The sequence below is a fragment of the Oryctolagus cuniculus genome, chromosome X, assembly GCF_964237555.1.
Source record: "Oryctolagus cuniculus chromosome X, mOryCun1.1, whole genome shotgun sequence".
NCBI classification, from domain to species: Eukaryota; Metazoa; Chordata; class Mammalia; order Lagomorpha; family Leporidae; genus Oryctolagus; species Oryctolagus cuniculus.
In genome coordinates, this window is record NC_091453.1 from 64,281,171 (window position 1) to 64,302,427 (window position 21,257).

The 21,257-nt window shown below is 35.4% G+C and overlaps 1 protein-coding gene across 3 annotated transcripts in view; it reads right to left on the reverse strand.

The window, feature by feature from the left end:
* Window positions 1–21,257, reverse strand: part of DACH2 (dachshund family transcription factor 2) — a 573,909-nt gene that overhangs the window by 77,420 nt on the left and 475,232 nt on the right. For all 3 annotated transcript variants that reach the window (XM_002720253.5, XM_017349997.3, XM_017349998.3), the window contains exons 7-8: window positions 10,682–10,817; window positions 7,483–7,566 (exon numbers count right to left, since the gene is read on the reverse strand). In XM_002720253.5, coding sequence (XP_002720299.2) covers window positions 7,483–7,566; window positions 10,682–10,817 — 220 coding nt within the window. The remainder of the gene's footprint in view (window positions 1–7,482; window positions 7,567–10,681; window positions 10,818–21,257) is intronic.

The following is a 21,257-nucleotide window of genomic DNA, read 5'->3' on the forward strand; positions in this document are numbered from 1 at the left end:
AAAAGATTTGTTAAGGGACTTAAAGGGAGACTTAGACCCCAATACAATAGTACTGGGGGACTTCAATACTCCACTCTCAGAAATAGACAGATCAATAGGACAGAAGATCAACAAGGATACAGTAGATTTAAACGACACTATAGCCCAAATGGATCTAACAGATATATACAGAACTTTCAAGCCTACAGCTAAAGATTTTACATTCTTCTCAGCAGTACATGGAACCTTTTCTAGGATGGACCACATACTAGGCCATAAAACAAGTCTCAGCAAATTCAAAAGAATTAGAATCATACCATGCAGCTTCTCAGACCATAAAGGAATGAAGTTGGAAATTAGCAACTCAGGAATCCCTAGAGCATACGCAAACACATGGAGATTGAACAACATGCTCCTGAATGAACAATGGGTCATAGAAGAAATTAAAAGAGAAATCAAAAATTTTCTGGAAGTACATGAGGATAACAGCACAACATACCAAAACTTATGGGACGCAGCAAAAGAAGTGTTAAGAGGAAAGTTTATATCAATAGGTGCCTACATCAAGAAATTGGAAAGGCACCAAATAGATGAGCTTTCAATTCACCTCAAGGATCTAGAAAACCTACAGCAAACCAGACCCAAATCTAGTAGGAGAAGAGAAATAATTAAAATCAGAGAAGAAATCAACAGGATTGAATCAAGAAAAACATTACAAAAAATCAGCCAAACGAGGAGCTGGTTTTTTGAAAAAATAAACAAAATTGAAACCCCATTGGCCCAACTAACTAAAAAAAGAAGAGAAAAGACCCAAATCAATAAAATCAGAGATGAAAAAGGAAACGTAACAACAGACACCACAGAAATAAAAAGAATCATCAGAAATTACTACAAGGACTTGTATGCCAGCAAACAGGGAAACCTATCAGAAATGGATAGATTCCTGGACACATGCAACCTACCTAAATTGAACCAGGAAGACATCGAAAACCTAAACAGACCCACAACTGAGACAGAAATTGAAACAGTAATAAAGGCCCTCCCAACAAAGAAAAGCCCAGGACCAGATGAATTCACTGCTGAATTCTACCAGACATTTAAAGAAGAACTGACTCCAATTCTTCTCAAACTATTCAGAACAATCGAAGAAGAGGGAATCCTCCCAAATTCTTTCTATGAAGCCAGCATCACCTTAATTCCTAAGCCGGAAAAAGATGCAGCACTGAAAGAGAATTACAGACCAATATCCCTGATGAACATAGATGCAAAAATCCTCAATAAAATTCTCGCCAATAGAATGCAACAACACATTAGAAAGATCATCCACCCAGACCAAGTGGGATTTATCCCTGGTATGCAGGGATGGTTTAATGTGCGCAAGACAATCAATGTGATACACCACATTAACAGACTGCAGAAGAAAAACCATATGATTATCTCAATACATGCCGAGAAAGCATTTGATAAAATACAACACCCGTTCATGATGAAAACTCTAAGCAAACTGGGTTTGGAAGGAACATTCCTCAATACAATCAAAGCAATCTATGAAAAATCCACAGCCAGAATCCTATTGAATGGGGAAAAGTTGGAAGCATTTCCACTGAGATCTGGTACCAGACAGGGATGCCCACTCTCACCACTGCTATTCAATATAGTTCTGGAGGTTCTAGCCAGAGCCATTAGGCAAGAAAAAGAAATTAAAGGGATACAAATTGGGAAGGAAGAACTCAAACTATCCCTCTTTGCAGATGACATGATTCTGTATTTAGGGGACCCAAAGAACTCTACTAAGAAACTATTGGAACTCATAGAAGAGTTTGGCAAAGTAGCAGGATATAAAATCAATGCACCAAAATCAACAGCCTTTGTATACAAAGACAATGCCATGGCTGAGGAAGAACTTCTAAGATCAATCCCATTCACAATAGCTACAAAAAACAATCAAATACCTTGGAATAAACTTAACCAAGGACGTTAAAGATCTCTACGATGAGAATTACAAAACCTTAAAGAAAGAAATAGAAGAGGATACCAAGAAATCTAAAAATCTACCATGCTCATGGATTGGAAGAATCAATATCATCAAAATGTCCATTCTCCCAAAAGCAATTTATAAATTCAATGCAATATCAATCAAGATACCGAAGACCTTCTTCTCAGATCTGGAAAAAATGGTGCTGAAATTTGTATGGAGGCACAAGAGACCTCGAATAGCTAAAGCAATCTTGTACAACAAAAACAAAGCCGGAGGCATCACAATACCAGATTTCAGGACATACCACAGGGCAGTTGTAATCAAAACAGCATGGTACTGGTACAGAAACAGATGGATAGACCAATGGAACAGAATTGAAACACCAGAAATCAACCCAAACATCTACAGCCAACTTATATTTGATCAAGGATCTAAAACTAATTCCTGGAGCAAGGACAGTCTATTCAATAAATGGTGCTGGGAAAATTGGATTTCCACGTGCAGAATCATGAAGCAAGACCCCTACCTTACACCTTACACAAAAATCCACTCAACATGGATTAAAGACCTAAATCTACGACCTGACACCATCAAGTTACTAGAGAACATTGGAGAAACCCTTCAAGATATTGGCACAGGCAAAGAATTTCTGGAAAAGACCCGCGAGGCACAGGCAGTCAAAGCCAAAATCAACTATTGGGATTGCATCAAATTGAGAATTTTCTGTACTGCGAAAGAAACAGTCAGGAGAGTGAAGAGACAACCGACAGAATGGGAAAAATTATTTGCAAACTATGCAACAGATAAAGGGTTAATAACCAGTATCTACAAAGAGATCAAGAAACTCCACAAAAACAAAACCAACAACCCACTTAAGAGATGGGCCAAGGACCTCAATAGACATTTTACAAAAGAGGAAATCCAAATGGCCAACAGGCACATGAAAAAATGTTCAAGGTCATTAGCAATCAGGGAAATGCAAATCAAAACCACAATGAGGTTTCACCTCACCCCGGTTAGAATGGCTCACATGCAGAAATCTACCAACAACAGATGCTGGCGAGGATGTGGGGAAAAAGGGACACTAACCCACTGTTGGTGGGAATGCAAACTGGTCAAGCCACTATGGAAGTCAGCCTGGAGATTCCTCAGAAACCTGAAGATAACCCTACGGTTTGACCCAGCCATCCCACTCCTTGGAATTTACCCAAAGGAATTTAAATTGGCAAACAAAAAAGCGGTCTGCACCCTAATGTTTATTGCAGCTCAATTCACAATAGCTAAGACCTGGAACCAACCTAAATGCCCATCAACAGTAGACTGGATAAAGAAATTATGGGATATGTACTCTTTAGAATACTATACCGCAGTAAGAAACAACGAAACATAGTCATTTGCAACAAAATGGAGGAATCTGGAACACATCATGCTGAGTGAAATAAGCCAGTCCAAAAGGGACAAATACCATATGTAATTAATACACAGTTATTCTTAAGTGTTGAAATTTAACTGAAATGTGATCCCTGTTAAACATAAGAGTGGAAATAAGAGAGGGAAGAGATGTACAATTTGGGACATGCTCAAGCTGACTTGCCCCAAATGGTAGAGTTAGAAACATACCATGGGACTCCAATTTAATCCCATCAAGGTGGCATGTACCAATGCCATCTCACCAGTCCAAGTGATCAATTTCAGTTCACAATTGATCATAATGAAAGGACTAAGAGTCAAAGGAAGCACATAAACAAGTCTAGTACCTGCTAATACTAACTGATAGAATAAATAAAGGGGAGAGTGATCCAACATGGGAAGCGAGATACTCAGCAGACTCATAGAATGGTGAATGTCCTAAATAGCACTCTGGCCTCAGAATCAGCCCTAAAGGCATTCTGATCTGGCTGAAAAGCCCATGAGAGTATTTCAGGCATGGAAAGCCAAGCCACTCTGGCAAAAAAAAAAAAAAAAAAAAAAAAAAAAAAAAAAAAAAAAAAAAACAAAAAACACCTTAAATGAAAGATCTCTGTGCGTGAGATCCCAGTGAAAAGAACAGGTCTTCAAAGAAGGCGGTACCTTTCTCTGAAGGGAGGAGAGAACCTCCACTTTGACTATGACCTTGTCTAAACAAGGTAAGAGTCGGTGAACTCAAAAGGCTTCCATAGCCTTGGAAACTCATGACTGGTGCATAGGGAGATTACTGATGCCATAAACAGGAGTGTCAATTTGTAAAGTCAACAACAGGAGTCACTGTGCACTTACTCCTCATGTAGGATCTCTGTCCTTAATGTGCTGTACATTGAGACTTAATGCTATAATGAGTACTCAAACAGTATATTTCGCTTTGTGTTTCTATGGGGGTGCAAACTGTTGAAATCTTTACTTAATGTATACTAAACTGATTTTCTGTAAAAAAAAAAAAAGAAGAAATTATCAATTCCCAACTTGACTCTCACTGGGATTAAACATGACAATAGGTCTGATCTGATTTCATCATCATTTAAAAAATCATCTATTATTTTTCACTTTCTGTTTGTGTGGGAGCAAACTGTTGAAATCTTTACTTAATGTATGCTAAACTGATCTTCTGTATATAAAGAGAATCGAAAATGAATCCTCATGTGAATGGAAGGGGAGAGGGAGTGGGAAAGGGGAGGGATGCGGGTGGGAGAGACGATATTGGGGGGAAGCCATTGTAATCCATAAGCTGTACTTTGGAAATTTATATTCATTAAATAAAAGTTAAAAAAATTACTACTCAAACATAACTCTATACTTTGTTTGTGTGGGTGTAGTCTATTGAAATCTTTACCTAGTATATACTAAGTTGATCTTCTGTATATAAAGATAATTGAAAATGAATCTTGATGAAGAATGGGATGGGAGAGGGAGTGGGAGATGGGATGGTTGTGGTGGGAGGGAGGTTATGGGGGAAAACGCCGCTATAATCTAAAAGTTGTACTATGGAAAGTTATATTTATTAACTAAAAGTTGAAAAAAATAATAAAATATAATCTTCCATTTAAAAAATATTAGCTGTTCAACTGCAACTTGTGGATTTATTTATAATGTAATATATCCATGGTCCCAAGTCTTATACTGGATGATAAATTGATTATTCCACTGTTTCTAAAGCAGCCCAGATTTGCTCATTAGGGTGTTTTGAATATCTTACACATGGAAAATTTTCAAAAATACTTATATTAAATGAAAAATATCAAAAAGTCCCTTTTCATGCTCTTTGGAGGACCAGTGGCTGCCAAGAGAAGAGGGTTTTCCTTTGTGTTTTTATAACCAGACATGTAAACTATTGCAACCACACAGGTAAACTAGAGTCGCAACTTCTCTATGAACTGATTGGAAAAGACCATATAACATTACAACACAATGTCATACTATAACATACAATATATTTGGCCAATTTATTGGATAGAGTCTATGGAAAAATGAAATCAAAAGCTTGACTTGACTACCAGTCAGTTTAGTCAAATACATGATCTAAAATTAAAATAGCAATTTTGGTAAATCACTTTGGGCACAGTATAAATTGACATCACTTCCAGGAAATTCCAGACCACGTAGTCTTTTACATGATTGCATATTAAAATTCAATTTTAATATCATTTGAGCATTTGAGACATGTATTGCACTGTCACCCAATTTTACAAGTTGCATTAAGGGGCAGGCTACCTAAAGCCTACTCTAACAGTATTTCTTCGTTTTCTGAAAATTTCTTCATAATAGCAAAGCTGTCATTTTATAATTTGCAGAGCTATAAATCATTTTAAAAATCATGATGATATTACTAAAAACAGATGTGAAAACATATGTTTGCCACAGTTGTATAAACTGCTTACTTGTCATCTTTAATAAATGTTGAGACTTCTACTTTAACTTATTCCTCTTTAATAACTAAAATGTATTTGAAGAAAATATACTTTGTCTTACTATCGCAAATAGAATTGGTAGAACTTGACATAGAAGATCTCATTTAAAAGAAAACTTTCCACTGTAACTGGGGTGCAGTTAAATATGCCATTCCTGCTTATTAATTTCCTCGTCAGGTGGTGTGACCAACCTGTTTGATGGAAATCAGTAAAACTGTGCCATTCCTCAACAAGAGATTCAGAAATGTTGGTATCTACCACTGTGTATTTTATGAAAATCAGTGACTGTACATCTGTACTGGTGTTCCAGTTGATATTTCATGAGACACAAGAGTATCTACTTTAGCACTGCAGCACACAAGCAAATTCTAAATGCCATTTTGACTTACGGGGTTTTCAGTTTCAATGGAATCCTATGTATCATGTACGGCTGGAGATTTTCCTAGAAAAGCTATTTGACTATCTCGCTGTCCTTCAAACAGTCATGATTTGGTGAGAAAGAAGTCTCAGGAACAAATTGTTGCTGGGTTACAAATGAACTTTGATCTTTAAGCAGAATTTCATTACCTGTATAATAGTTGGGGTTGTTTAATATCCTGAAGCTGACCTCTTCCATTCTTAACAACTATTCTGAAATCAGTAATTTGCATCTTGGAACACTAGACAGTATAGACTTGCAATGTCTGGCTAAGAAGAAAACTAAACATGCGGCAAGGAAACCAACCATGGATTAACAAGATGAAAATCATACATTATTCCAAATTTCCACTAAAATGCTCATCTAGGTAATTATGAAGCAAGTTCAATACAGATAAGAAAGAAAAAAAATTCTCCATTAACTCTTCAGCTCATGAATTCCTTTTCTACATATTATGAGATGGGAAAACGTGTTGTATGGTGAAATACAAGCAGCCCATCAGACGACCTCATAAATTAAATGGAAGCTACTGTCTAACTCATGGTAACAGCAGTGATGCATAGTCTATGGTTATGTATTTTCCTTTTCTTTTACCTTTTCAGGCTTCTAAGCAAAGCTGTACCTAGCTTTCATATCAGAGTAGCAATTCTTACTCTCTCTACTTTCTGTAGACAGATAATCTAAGACAAAATGATATATTGTGCAGAAGTGATATATGTGTGTTAGCTGATCAAAAGCCAGGTTTAGGTCACATCTAACAGTATTCCAGGTAAATACTGTACAAAATAACTTGCAAAATTTTCATTTGAAATGTCCAATATTAGCATCTATTTTTAAAATAGTTTTTGAGGATTGAGGGAAGCAGCTCTCCCCCATGAGAGTAACTCCATTATTTTTCAAAAGTAATCATAAAATAATATTTTAATAGTTAATTAAATACGTATATAACACAAAGACAGATGTCTCTGCATAGGCAAAATGAAAGAGTTTAGGGTGAAATATTTCAAACCACAAGTAAGGACACAGTCCAGATTGATATGTGATGCACAACACCAAATGAGCAAGCTTCAGGTAAACATCATTATTTTTCGTACTAAAAAAATTTATCCAAAGCTTCTATAAATTTTTTCTGACATAGCAAAATGCGGATCCAATAAACAACACTGGGATGCTACTTAAGTTAGTATCCGATCCTTCTGTGCACATCAAATAAGCAAAAATTTTACCTTTATTATCCCTTTGAAATTTTTTGATAGTTGGTCCATTATCCTGATCAACGATAAGTTCCTCTCTATTGCTGGGCATCATAACTATAAATAAGAGACGTAACCAAGTATTTTCTTATTTTAAAACATACAAGAGGAAGGCAAAAACAGTATCACATGAAACATCTCATATTCTTCAAACACAATTAATAGGAATTTTATATGCTTCCACTTATAAAACAGTAGAAAGTCTGATGACCATATAAATGACTTAATTATGAACATTTTAAAGTATAACTGATATTAATACATACATTTGGCAACGTGTTTTCCTTGAACTATTTTAAATGTTTCCTCTTTTAAATTATTATTTACTTTCATAAATAATTAATAATATATTTCCCAAAATGACTTTTTAAAAATTAATACTTCATAGATTATGAATTTAAAATTATTATGTATTCAATTCATTTTTGGAAGTTTTTGCAAATATATATAGCAATATTAATAGATGAAATATAACTTTGTGGTAATTTTTATCGATCTTCAAAATATTTACAAAGAGAAAAAATTAATTTTCAGAGTTTATAATTTCATTCTCATGAATAATATTTATTAAAACATTGTTATATACCCCTTAAAAAGTGTATGATTACTTTAAAGCCAAAGACTAACAAATCTTTTTACAAATAATACACAATTACTATCATACTTGGACAACTATGAAATGTGCACATACTGCCTAATTACTGCCAGTAAAATTAGAAATATCTATATTATCAAGATTTTTTTTCTATGATGTTAAATTGCTTAGAGAATATTTGATTTTACTTCTAGGTGTACACTGTCCCTTCTCTTTTGCTTTATCACTGAGTATACTTCCCTACATGTTCGGTTTTTAGTCATCACTCAATAAATGATTCTCTCCGTATGTCCCTTTCCCTATTTCTTTTGATCAATACAAAGACTATCACAACATGAGAATGTGTGTTTGGGCCAGCGTTGTGGCACAGCAGGTTAAGCCCTTGCCTACGACGCCAGGATCCCATTTCCAAAGGCTGCTTTGAGTTCCAGCTGCTCTGTTTCTGATCCAGCTCCCTGTTAATGTTCCTGGGAAGGCAACAGAAGATGGCCCAGGTACTTGTACCCCTACCACTAGGTGTTGTACATCAGCCACATGACAGACCTGGATGAAGTTTCTGGCTCCTGGCTTCAGCTTGGCCCAGCCCTGATCATCACAGCCATTTGCAGAATGAAACATCAGAGGGAAGATCTCTTTGTCTCTCTCTCTAGCTCTGTAACTCTGCCTTTTAAATTAATAAAATAAATCTTAAAAAAATTTTAATTTGTTTTAATAATCACCCAAAAATAGCATCTTGTCTTGCTCAGACTCCCTTGAGTCAGCTATACACTGGTTGTGACAACTAGGTAATCTAAGTCCCTAAAACAATAGAGCTAGGAGACCTCTATGATCTGTTCCAGGAATTAAACTTAATTCCTCAGGGCTATTAGCATCCTTGGCTACACATCAGAATGCTCTGAGCAAATATTGAAACACAAAACAAAACTCTGTTACCCAGGCTTTAATCTAGACTAAGTGAGCCGGCGCCGCGGCTCACTAGGCTAATCCTCCGCCTTGCGGCGCCGGCACACAGGGTGCTAGTCCTAGTCGGGGTGCCGGATTCTGTCCCGGTTGCCCCTCTTCCAGGCCAGCTCTCTGCTGTGGCCAGGGGGTGCAGTGGAGGATGGCCCAAATGCTTGGACCCTGCACCCCATGGGAGACCAGGAGAAGCACCTGGCTTCTGCCATCGGATCAGCACCGTGCGCCGGCCGCAGCGCGCCGGCTGTGGCGGCCATTGGAGGGTGAACCAACGGCAAAGGAAGACCTTTCTCTCTGTCTCTCTCTCTCACTGTCCACTCTGCCTGTCAAAAAAAAAAAAAAAAATCCAGACCAAGTGAAATAAACTCGGAATGTGTGGCCTTCCCATCTGTAGTTGTAAAAACTCCACAGGTGATTCCACAGGTGATTTTCATTGGAGCCATACTTGAGAGTCACTGAGCTCATTATGAACCAAAAGAGCCAAAAGAGTGTATAATATTGACAGGCCAAGCAAGACTTAGATGAAGGGAACAGAGAATCTTCATCATCCTTCCCTGGCACAAATCCAGAACTTGACACCTTTCCTAATCCCTTGAATTCTTCTCCTTTCTCTACCCCAACACATATTTTGGAAAAGCTGGAAGTAATCACTATTAATTTAGAATTCACATTAAAGAATGCTCTAATAATAAGACTAAAATAAGAGAAAAATAATTTTCCCAAAAGGAAATGAATACATAGTAAATTGGATTGTGTACATATAGATTTTACCTAGCTCAATTTTTACACAATTATTAAATACTAACTCAGAATTTGTTACAGCCAAATACCCCTGCTAACTTCTGTATGCCTGAGTAGGATCAAACAACAGGGGCTGAGAAGCAATCAAGGTAAAGTCACAAAGACAAAAGCAATATTTACCAGCTCACATTTTCTCAGCACTTCTGAAGCATTTTACATATATCTCACTTGAACTCACAATAATCAAGTACATTATGCAGGGCAGTAATTATTTCCATGAAATAGGTCAAGAAAATGCTAGTTAAGCGACATACTCAAGCTGTTATAACTACTTAGTACTTTCCCTTGGCTTGATTCAAGTATCCATCATACCACATCCCTGTATGTAATATTGTCTGTCTATGGGGGAAGCCTTCCAACATAACTCAAAATATATAAAGGTAGGGATATGTATGTTGAATATTTGTGATTCAAATTGTGAGACAGTGGCACATCATATACTGATTCACTTTTATCCACTATTACATGATCAACTGCCTAAAGGATATTTTATCTTCCACTATTAAAAAAGTTGTTGTAAATGTAACAAGTGTACTGTATCACACTAGGTGTTGTACATCAATGTATTGAACTAACATATACTATATTGTCCCCATGCCAGCTAATAATACAGTAAAGGAAGACTTTTTCAGAGAACAAACTCTTAACACTTTAATTTTCATTTCACAAGTGATATTGCTTCAGTAATAAATGACTACTTCAAAAAGCCATTTACATTAAGGAGTTATCAGTTTCCCCAGCTTCGTTCTTGTATCCTTATTGTACAGGAATTTCCTGAAAAAATATCTTCCAGTTACTTGTTTCAGGTAAGATACTCACCCATTCTCTCTGAATGATGATCCATCTGAGAGGGAGAACTGGATACACTGCTACTGGCGTGGGAGGATGTCTGGCTCCCAGGGCGATGACTCTCTTCCAGAGAGGGATCAGGAGAAGGACTCTCTGGGATCCGTTCCTGGAACAAAAGGAGACAAAGGAAATGGCACCTGTGCATTAGGTCTTTCATATCGGGTCCTATCATTTGAAATGTTAACTTTCCTCTTATTTTGAAAATGTAAACACCCACAGTATCTGGTCTGACACACATATCTGAAATAAAAACTTTTTGTTTCTCGCAAAATTAAAGGGATATCATGGTGGTTAAATGAGAAAAGACATCAAAAGGGCCCAGTTCCATGATGAGTACAGGATAGACACTCAAAAAAACTTAGGTTCCATTTTTGTTTCCTACACAATTCATAAGCTATTATAAACATAGATATATAATGAAAGTAATTGTTATTGTAAATGTCTAGATTGATGTAAAGTTCATTCCAAGGCATGGAGGGTGATACTTTTGATTAAGGTGATCTCCCAAATGTAAAGATTTTAAAGGACTGACATAAAATTCATAAATAGTAGAACCTGATACATGTGGAGATTTTTCCCCATAGACAAAAACTATGGAAATGATATACATGTTATCTATCAGATCTTAGGAATTTATGCTCAATTCTGCCAACAAAATGTTTTGATAGCCACGGGACACAATAGGTTTTTCCAGCTTACACTAATATATATAAATGGCAATTTCCTAGTATTGGTTAGATTTTATAGTTTTAAATAATGAATTTAATAAAAATTAAATATTTTACATGCTTCTACAGCAATGTTATGGCTCTCATGAATTTATTACTATGAAAAATGCTATAAAGCACTTAAATTGTCCACTATGTTTATGTATCACAAAGTGATGAATAAACCTGAATCATTCAGTTAATTTGATCAATAAAGAAACCAAATTGCAGTGTTTATGCACATATGCCAAAAATGTGTTCGAGTGATAGACATGCTGGGACAGCGAATGTTTGTCCTAGAAAATATTTAATTCAGTGATAATAAATTTCTTAAATTAAATGGTCTAATTATCTGTAATTACAACATCAGTATTCCAATCATCATAAAATTAAAAATTAGTTTGTCAAATATGTGTTTGTACATCTTCACATTGATTTTGCATGACAAGCTCAAAATGTATAACTTTCCCTAAAAAAAGAGAGTTAAAACTTATCATTTTACTAGTACTCATCAATATGTTGCAATGCCTGTCATTTTTGCTGGCAGATTGGTAATGTCTCAACCCACCCCATCACCACAGGATGTCTAGATCCCATTGTAACCAAAAGAACCTGTTAATATATTACCGTATATGACCAAAATGACTTTGCAGATGTGATTGAAAACCTTAAAATATATTATACAGGGTTACCTTCGTGGAGCCAATCTGATAACAAGGGTTCTTAAAAGTAGAAGACAGAGGCAGAGAAGGACAGTCAGAGTGAGTCAACATTCCTGGCTTTAAAAGTAGAGGAAGGGTGCAATGAACCAAGAAATGTGGGTAGTTTCTAGAAGGTAGAAAAAGTGAACAAATAGGCTCTTTACTGACAATGGTGACATTTTGCTTTTGGTCCAATGGGATGGGACCTATATGTAACCTCTGACCTACAGAACTATATGATAATAAATTTTCATTATTTTAAGTCACTAAATTTGTGAAAATTTGTTTTAGCCACTGTAGAGCACTAATTCAGTCATCAATGTACTAGATTCATTTTAAAATGGTGTTTTACATTATCTAATAACTTTAAAGAAATGAATAGCAGACGTTGAGTATATCGCTGTGGTATTATGACTAATTAAATATCAATAACTGTAAGTGTGTACTATTTAATTATAAGGGTATATGATAATTGTAAGTGTATGATACTTTAAAAACTTCTTAGCTGTTCTCATGCCTTAAAAATAATGTTTCAAAGTAGAATAATATACTTATATGCTTCATTTTTATTTAGTCTGTAAAAATGTATCTGTGACCCAATGTATCAAAAATAAAATAAATATATAAGTAAAGCAGAAGAAAATAATCAAGCTTTTTTCTTTCCAGTAATTTCATTTACATTGTGGAGGGATGGTATGGTAATAAACAATAAAAACTATGTAACCCTCACACCACATCCCTTCACTTTCTGAAAAGCCCCGTAGTTTATCAGTTATTGAATTCAACCTAGGGGCCAGCACTGTGGCATAGCAGGTAAAGCTGCTGCCTGCAGTGCAGGCATCACATGTGGGTGACGGTTCAAGTCTTCACTGCTCCACTTCCAATCCAGCTCCCTGCTGTGGCTTAGGAAGGCAGTAGAAGATGACCCAAGTCCTTGGGCCCCTGCACCCATGTGGGAGACCCAGAAGAAACTCCTGGCATTGGATCAGCATAGCTCCAGCAGTTGTGGCCAGCTGGAGAGTGAACCATCGGATGGAAGACCTCTCTCTCTCACTCTCTCTCAATCTCTGCTTCTCTGTAATTCTGCCTTTCAAATAAATAAATATATCTAAAAAATTCAATCTAAAATTTAATATTTAAAAATATATTCTCTATGATGAATACATCCAATATCCTCCCATAAGTATTTTGAGGTATGTAATGCATTATTGTTAATTATACTAACCCTGCTGTGCCACAGACTATCATAATTAATTCATCATATCTAGTTGTAACTGTGTACCTATTGACCTACTGCTCCCCATTGTCTCCCCTCCCTAGTCTCCCTAACTTTTTGTAACTACCTTTCTACTCTCAGTTGCCATGAATTGGTCATTACCCAATAAAAACATGAAGCAAAGCATCGCATTGTACCTCATAACTATGTACAAACACCATGTGCCAATCAAGATGTACATTTTATACTGTATATGTATATATATAGTTTCTAAATACCATGTGTACACAATTGCAAACACACCAAGAAATTTCATATAAGAGGCAAAATTTTGTTTTGCTTTTCATTGTTGTGTAGTCTTGTTGATTCTATTTCAAAAGTATGTGCATGTAGTGTAGAATATTCAGAATTTGTCTTTGAATTCTAACACTGAATATTTGTTGGAAAAAAATGTGCTATTCAATGAATTACATTTATCTCTAATGGACCGCTGAACGGAGAGGAACAAAGGAGGGTAGAAACTTTGCAAAAATAGAACTGAAGAAGCAGCATCATTGTGTAGCAGCAAGCAAGAATCACCTATACAGGAGTACATGTTACCATAATAAAATGGAAAATTTTTGAGTGATTCACATAGTTGATGGTTCAGGAAAGCAAGAGAACACAACCGACAATAATATTTGGTCTTGCCCACACTGTGTAATAAAAAATGAAATCTTATTCTGAATTTTATAACAAGGAAGACTATCTACACAAGTAGAAATGCTGTGAATAATGAGAAAAAATACAATGATATAATAAGGAATTTCTCCCAACATATTTAAAATTAGCATATGATCAAACAACATAAACTCAAATAATCTATCCTTAAACTCCATTGCCATTTTCAACAGCATATTATGTGAAACAATAAACTTAGTTTGAAGACATGATTTAGAGTCTGAATATTAAGACTGACAGCAACATTTTGCAGGAAGCAATACTTCCACTTTAAGATTTTGTAGCCTGCACTTACCAAAATCAATCAAGGTTCAGTTCTTTGTCATTATTTTCCTAAGGCAGCAACAGGGGTCAGAGTGTTTTTTTTTTTTAAACCATGTTAACCATGTTAAATGAGTGCAGTGTCTTCTATTGATTAAGAATTAGGTGGGTTTTAAAAATATACACCTATATGGAACTGGAATGCTTAATTTCTCCAAAAATAATGAATATTTCCATGAACAATTTCTCCCTTGCAAGTAAACAAATCCATTTTTCAGCCCTGTAATCAGTATGCATCTATTTAGCTACTTAACTGCAATGTGCTTTGGTTCATTAGGTGGCTACTGTTGTGTCTCAGTCTAGTTAAAATTTCACAGCAAGTTAATCTGTTTTATTACAAATGAGAACACAAGTGATAATGTCCTTACCATTTGCCAAATACAGGGTTAACAGTATTTGCAACAAATCAATAAGGGCATTTAAAAAGGAAAATTGCAAATCTAAAACCCCAATCATTTTTACTCATTGATGACTTTATTTTATGTGGCATTTATGACTTTTACAACCCTGTTACTCTTCATGCATTTCATTTGCACCCCATTGAAAACAGCTGCAGCACCTCTGAAACCCTGCAGAAATCTTCTCTAGACCCAAAATTGCAAAGGAGGGAGATGTCCAAACTTTACACATACAACACAACACTTATTTTTTCTCTGAAATTGGTAAAATCATCTTCAGTAATAATTCAAATTCTAACACACACTTAGGTAGTTTAAAGTTTATGCTTAAAAATAAGGAGTCATTACAGAAAATATTAATCTGTGAATGGGGCTGGCTTTAAAATATTCCTGGAAATACAGCATTATTTTTTCATTCCATTTTCCGTGAATAATTTTAAGTCTCCTTGTACTACCTGCTCCTCCATCATATCATGTTCTTCAGTTTTGAGATATATCACAAACAGCCAAAAGAGACATTCGTCATATTAAATCATTTGCATCTTCATCAAAAGCCAGGACAATATTTTGAAAAATCAATTTTTTATAAAGTTTAACACAGTCAATTTGCTTTAGGATTGAGCTAATTGGCCCAGAAGAATCAACTCTGATCATGGAGATCATTTTTTTCATTTCAAAATAGTCTTTCACATACTTGAAAAATATGGCAATATACACAGAATGTATGAAGTACAACTGCTGCATGTGTATTAAACATTTCTACCATGTGGTTGTATGTTTGTGCATGTCTATTTCACTGTCTTTTAATTAAAATGGTCTCAATGTTGACTTGCTGCCTCTGATAGTTTATTATATTGATTTTTATCAAGCATTCAGTGGGATTAAGTAATATATAATTTGTCTCCTTATTTTTATTTAATTTGAATTCAACTCTCACTATAATTACTCTTCCAAATGTTAATCTATTAATGAGTTCCTAAAGGATTTAGTGGCATTTCACAGCTGAGGAGTGGCTTTTGGAAGTTTATCTGAATGCTAGATATTTTATTCATGTATTTGTCTTGATATTTCATATTTAATTGATGTGTTCCTTCTGTACTGTCACCAGAGTTCTGCAGAAACAGAACAGATTGTGACTTGACAGACTTTAATAATAAAACCAGGAACAGGAAAATAAAAAAAAAGTTTGTTCATTGTTGCTACTAACTTGGCTCTTCATTATTTCAGGAAAAATAATCTGATATTCAAACTTGGTATCTCTGAATACCACTGGAAGCATGACACTGTAGGGATCTTTATGAACAAATTTAGTAATCAGTCTGTGTTCCACAATTATCAATATATCATTTTATTTAAAATAACTGATGAATATAGCGGAATTTTCTTCTTCTTCTTCTTTTTTTTTTTTTTTTTTTTTGACAGGCAGAGTTAGACAGTGAAGAGAGAGAGACAGAGAGAAAGGTCTTCCTTCCGTTGGTTCACCCCCCAAATGTCCGCTATGGCCGGTGCGCTGCACCAATCTGAAGCCAGGTGCCAGGTGCTTCCTCCTGGTCTCCTATGAGGGTGCAGGGTCCAAGCACTTGGGCCATCCTCCACTGCAGCTCCCGAGAGCTGGACTGGAAGAGGAGCAACCGGTACAGAATCCAGCGCCCCAACCGGGACTAGAACCCGGAATACCGGCGCTGCAGGCGGAGGATTAGCCTAGTGAGCTGAGGCTCCGGCCAATAGCGGGATTTTCATTAACTTAAATCAGGCAAGGGCACTCTTGAGATTAAAAAGGGGGAAAAAGTATTTGGCATTTAGTCTACAGATTAAGATACTCATGGACCACACTGGAGCACTTGAGTTCTATTCCTGGCTCTTGTTTCTGTTTCCAGCCTCCTGCTAAAGCAGTCTGTAGGAGGCAGTGGCGATGGCCCAAATTGTTGGGTTTCTGCCAGAAATATAGGAGACTTAGATTGAATTTCTGGCTATTGTCTGCATTCAGGAATAAACCGGTGGACCAGGGCTCTCTCTGTCTCTCACCCTATCTTTCTGTCACTCAAATAAATAATTTCTTGAAAAGAAATAAACACAGTTTAGTAATTGTTAAACTCTCTAATCCAGATTAGGAGTTATCTTGCCATATATGTTTTTCATTAGTCTATGTAACAAAGGAATCTACAATACTCTTACCTCATCTCTCCAAGAGTGGTTAGTTAATTTAACACTCAGGGAAAATACTCTAGATAATGGGAATTTTTACTCTGCCAGGGTTTTGAAGGAATAATATCAATCCTGACTAACAAGAGCCAATATAATATTGTGAAATGGTGTCAGATGGGGGATACATCTGGAACATGTAACCAGGAAAGAGTCCAAAATCAAAGAAACATTCTATGTGTGATCAATATGATGTTTGGAAAAAGGATCCTCTCACTCTTCAGTGTGATCACCTTATCCTGGAAGAGGATGACATATAAAGGGAATCGGCCATAATATCTGCTCATAGCATATGAATGCCCTCAAGTGGGAGAATGGATAATTCAGTGAGAAAATGCACGGATTTCAAATTATGTTGTGTTCTTGGAACTCTGCCATTCAGGCACCGAACAAATAAACAAACAATGACCCTCAATTCATACTCAATGCACCTCCATCTCATGTTCTAAAAGATAGTAATAGCTTCAGCCTTCCATAAAACACTCAAAATAAGACCCAAGCAATGATTTTTTAGTGAATTTAAATTATCACAAAAAACCTTCTCTGTGTTGGCTAATTTTAATACCAGATGTTCACATGCTAATGCCACTGCCTTGTGACCATTTCCTATCAATTCATTAATTGCCAGCTGCTCAGCCAAACAAGAAACACAGCTAATCAGATGGTATTGGTAAACAGCCAAATAACAGCTTCCTGCTTAAATTTCTTAAATTTGTTATCAGAGAAAACTATGGCACACTGACATTACAAAGTTTCTCACAAATACATACAAAATGTGTCATCAGAATTTAAATGTCAAACAGGGAATAGACTTTCATACCAATCACGTGTGTTACCTATTTTTACCGTCAGGATTTGCCACATTCAGTGATATAACTGAAGTATGAAAACTGTTGCAAGCTTTATGATCATAATACAATTTCCAATTTGTGTTACAGTTATATTATTAGCTACAAATGCTAATAGCTGAGCCAATACTAAAGGGTTCTGAGCCAAGACTAAGAGCTACTGTGTGCCTGGCATAGCAGTATTCCCAAACTAGCTGCTGGCAAAACAACAAAAATAACAAGAAATATTTGTTTACCACCTGAAATGTCTTTTACACTTTTTGAATTAAATCCTGTATTAATACTGAGTATTTATGTTGGAAACACTCCCCCGAAGTTTAGTGTCCAGCCTGGTATCCTAGCTTTCATTCATTAATGCAACAAATATTTATTGAGTGCCTAATGTACTTCACTGAGGATGGAAAGAAGACCTGTGAGTGTTTTCATATGGTGTATCACCGACCACAGTCCAAATTAAAGATAAATAACCCATATGTAAGCATTCAAAAATTAGTAAAATAAAATACAAAACACAAAACAGATAGACTTTGACATTAAAACAAGTACCCTTCTCCAGCATTCAACAGGCTCCTAATTCTTGCGGTATCAAGATAAAGCAGCCATTACAGGTGAATGAATGCTGTCTAGGGACAGGGGCAAACACCTGTAGGTGAATCTAATATGAGAGTACTCTTTTTCTCAAGACTGATAAGAGAGCATGCAGAAGAACCCATATAGTGGAAGCTACTGCTCTCTCAGGACAACTCTTGGTGAGCATATAGGTTCCTATCTGCTATGGTTACTTTAAAAATATTTATTAATTTATTTGAAAGAGAGAGAGAGAACAAGCTAACACTTCCAAATGCAAGCAATGTCTGAGGCTAGGCTGAAGTGGAATTTGTGAGTGGTTAACTCAATCCAGGTCTCCCACATGGGTTAGTGGGAACCCAGTGACTTGAATTATCACTGCTGACTCCAAGCATCTGCATTAGCAAGGCGAAGCCAAGAGTCTCAAACTCAATCTGGTTCTCTCACGTGGGTGGCAGGGACCCAAGTGTCTACTACCTCCCAGGATGTATATTAGCAAGAAGCTGAATGGAAGCAGAATCAGAACTCAAACCCAGCACTCAGATATGGGATGCAAGCATCCTAAGCAGTGCCTTAACCACTGAAACAAAAAATCCAATCAAAACAAAAAGTGACCACATTAGTTCTATGATAGCCAGGTATCCCTTGTAATAACTTTCACTATTTAAGGGCATTTGCAGGCATGAACACCTCTAATCACCAACTTTTTCACACTGAGGTAGAAATATTACACATTGCTCAAAGAAAATGGCCCAAAAGTAATTATGCTCAACTAGTTTCCAATTTGACATTATTCTATGGTAAAATAGCATCATGTTTTCCTTTTAATTATTTAATTTTACATATTTATGGGGTAAAGTGTGGTGATTTGATCCATGTATTCAATGTGTGAAGATAAATCAGGTTAATTAGCATTTCCATAGACAATTTTTAAATTTGAAATTAGTATTGAATAAATCATATGTATTTATGTAACAAAGAATGATATTTCAATAAATGTATACAATTTAACTTGTAAAACAAAGTGCTTATTCATTTGTTTTTATAGAGTTCTCAAACTTTTACTTAACTTATTATACTGTTTTAAAAGAATACAAGTTTACAGGTAGACTAGTTGAAAAGGCATGTATTGTTCATTTTGTTTAATGGATGGCGAAGAGATTGCATGGAGAGGTTGATTTGATAAACATTTCATATCTGGAATAATGCTTTAAAAGGAGAGTGTTGTTTGCAGCCTGTTCTATTCACAGCCAAGTATTAAATATTCAGTAAATTTGTGATCCAGTTGCTAAACTTGAAATCAGCCATGGTGGAAATATTTACATAACAGACATTGGTAAATGTTATATATCATATGTTTTCTTTGGCTTTGTTTTTGTAAGGCTCGTTTACAGACACATCATTGGTTCCTGGACCAAATATGAGAGTACTTCAAAAAGTTCATGGAAATTTTTGATTAAAAGTTGTTTATTTTGATGCAAAAATGCTTTTAAATTTATGCACCATCTTTTCATGATACACATTTTCCATGAACTCTTTGAAGATCTCTAGTTAAAGCTTAAAACACTATATACTTAATCCATTAGAGGAATCTAAGGTTTTTATTTCATTTTATCATTCAACATTATCTGACTTAGCAAACATTAAGCTCATGAATAAATACATGAAATGCTGTGTTCATTTAAGTCTATAAGCATTCAAACAAACAAAACTAGACTGTTACATTATAAAAAATACATAAATTTTGGGGATATGCACTCAATCACAGTTGCCTGTATCCCACAATTTTCTTGTTAAAGAACTAGAAAAAGCAGAGACAAATATAGCACAGTAGCAAAACATTTACCAATAAAATTTTAAGCACAAAAATGATAGGAAAATGTATATCATCATATATAGTTTGCCTTCATGATATTACTCAGGAACCCTAGACTCATAGGGCATCAAAGAAACCCCTGTACTATTGTCAAAGCAATACATAAGAGTTTATTTTTCTAAATTTTTCATCAAGAACTCTATGATTATTCTGTTTATTATTTACATCTCATTAAGTTTTATAATTGGACACCTAACTGATACATAGTAAAGACCCAACTAATGGAAAACAAAAACTATAGATGCATCAACCAACTTTCAAAATCATGCATCTGAAGTTTCTTCTGATTAGTTTTTGAAGATGAGCTTGCTAATAAATGACAAATTTGTTTACCTGAATTAAAACAAAGACATAACAGAGCTCTATAGATAAGCCTAACGCGTTTTGAAAACAGACTCTACAATGTAAGTGCTATATATGTAAATATAGAAACAAAGTGTAGAGAAATAAGATCAATTTAGCAAAAAGGAAAATTAAAACAAACCAAAAAAAAGACTAAAATAGTTGTTCTGGGCTGTCCGATTAGAAATGCCAAAATCTGGAAACAGATACGCTTTGTAGAGCCAATCATTCACTAACTTGATATCCTCTATGTATACCATAAGCCTAACATTCAAAGAAATATCAATTTTACTGGAAATTCTGTTCATAATCTCGTGATCATCAGTAACAAGTGTTAACATAGGCATCAGCCTAACCCAAACCATGTTTAAAAAAAAAAAAAGGAGTGGCAGGTGCTTGGATAGTTTGTGGAAACTTGTTTCAGTATCACAGCTTGCTTAAAAAAAAAAAGGATTTTTCAAGAGATATGAAAAAAAGGAAAAAGATTTACCTGCAAGTAAAAAATAAAGATATGCAAACAAGAATAATTTAAATATATGAATAAGTTTTGTAGTACTTTTTGTGAATTTTCACAGATTTTAATATGTAGACATATTTTGGTCAATTTTGTAATATGTCCTACTCTATTACTGTGTATATAATTTTTTT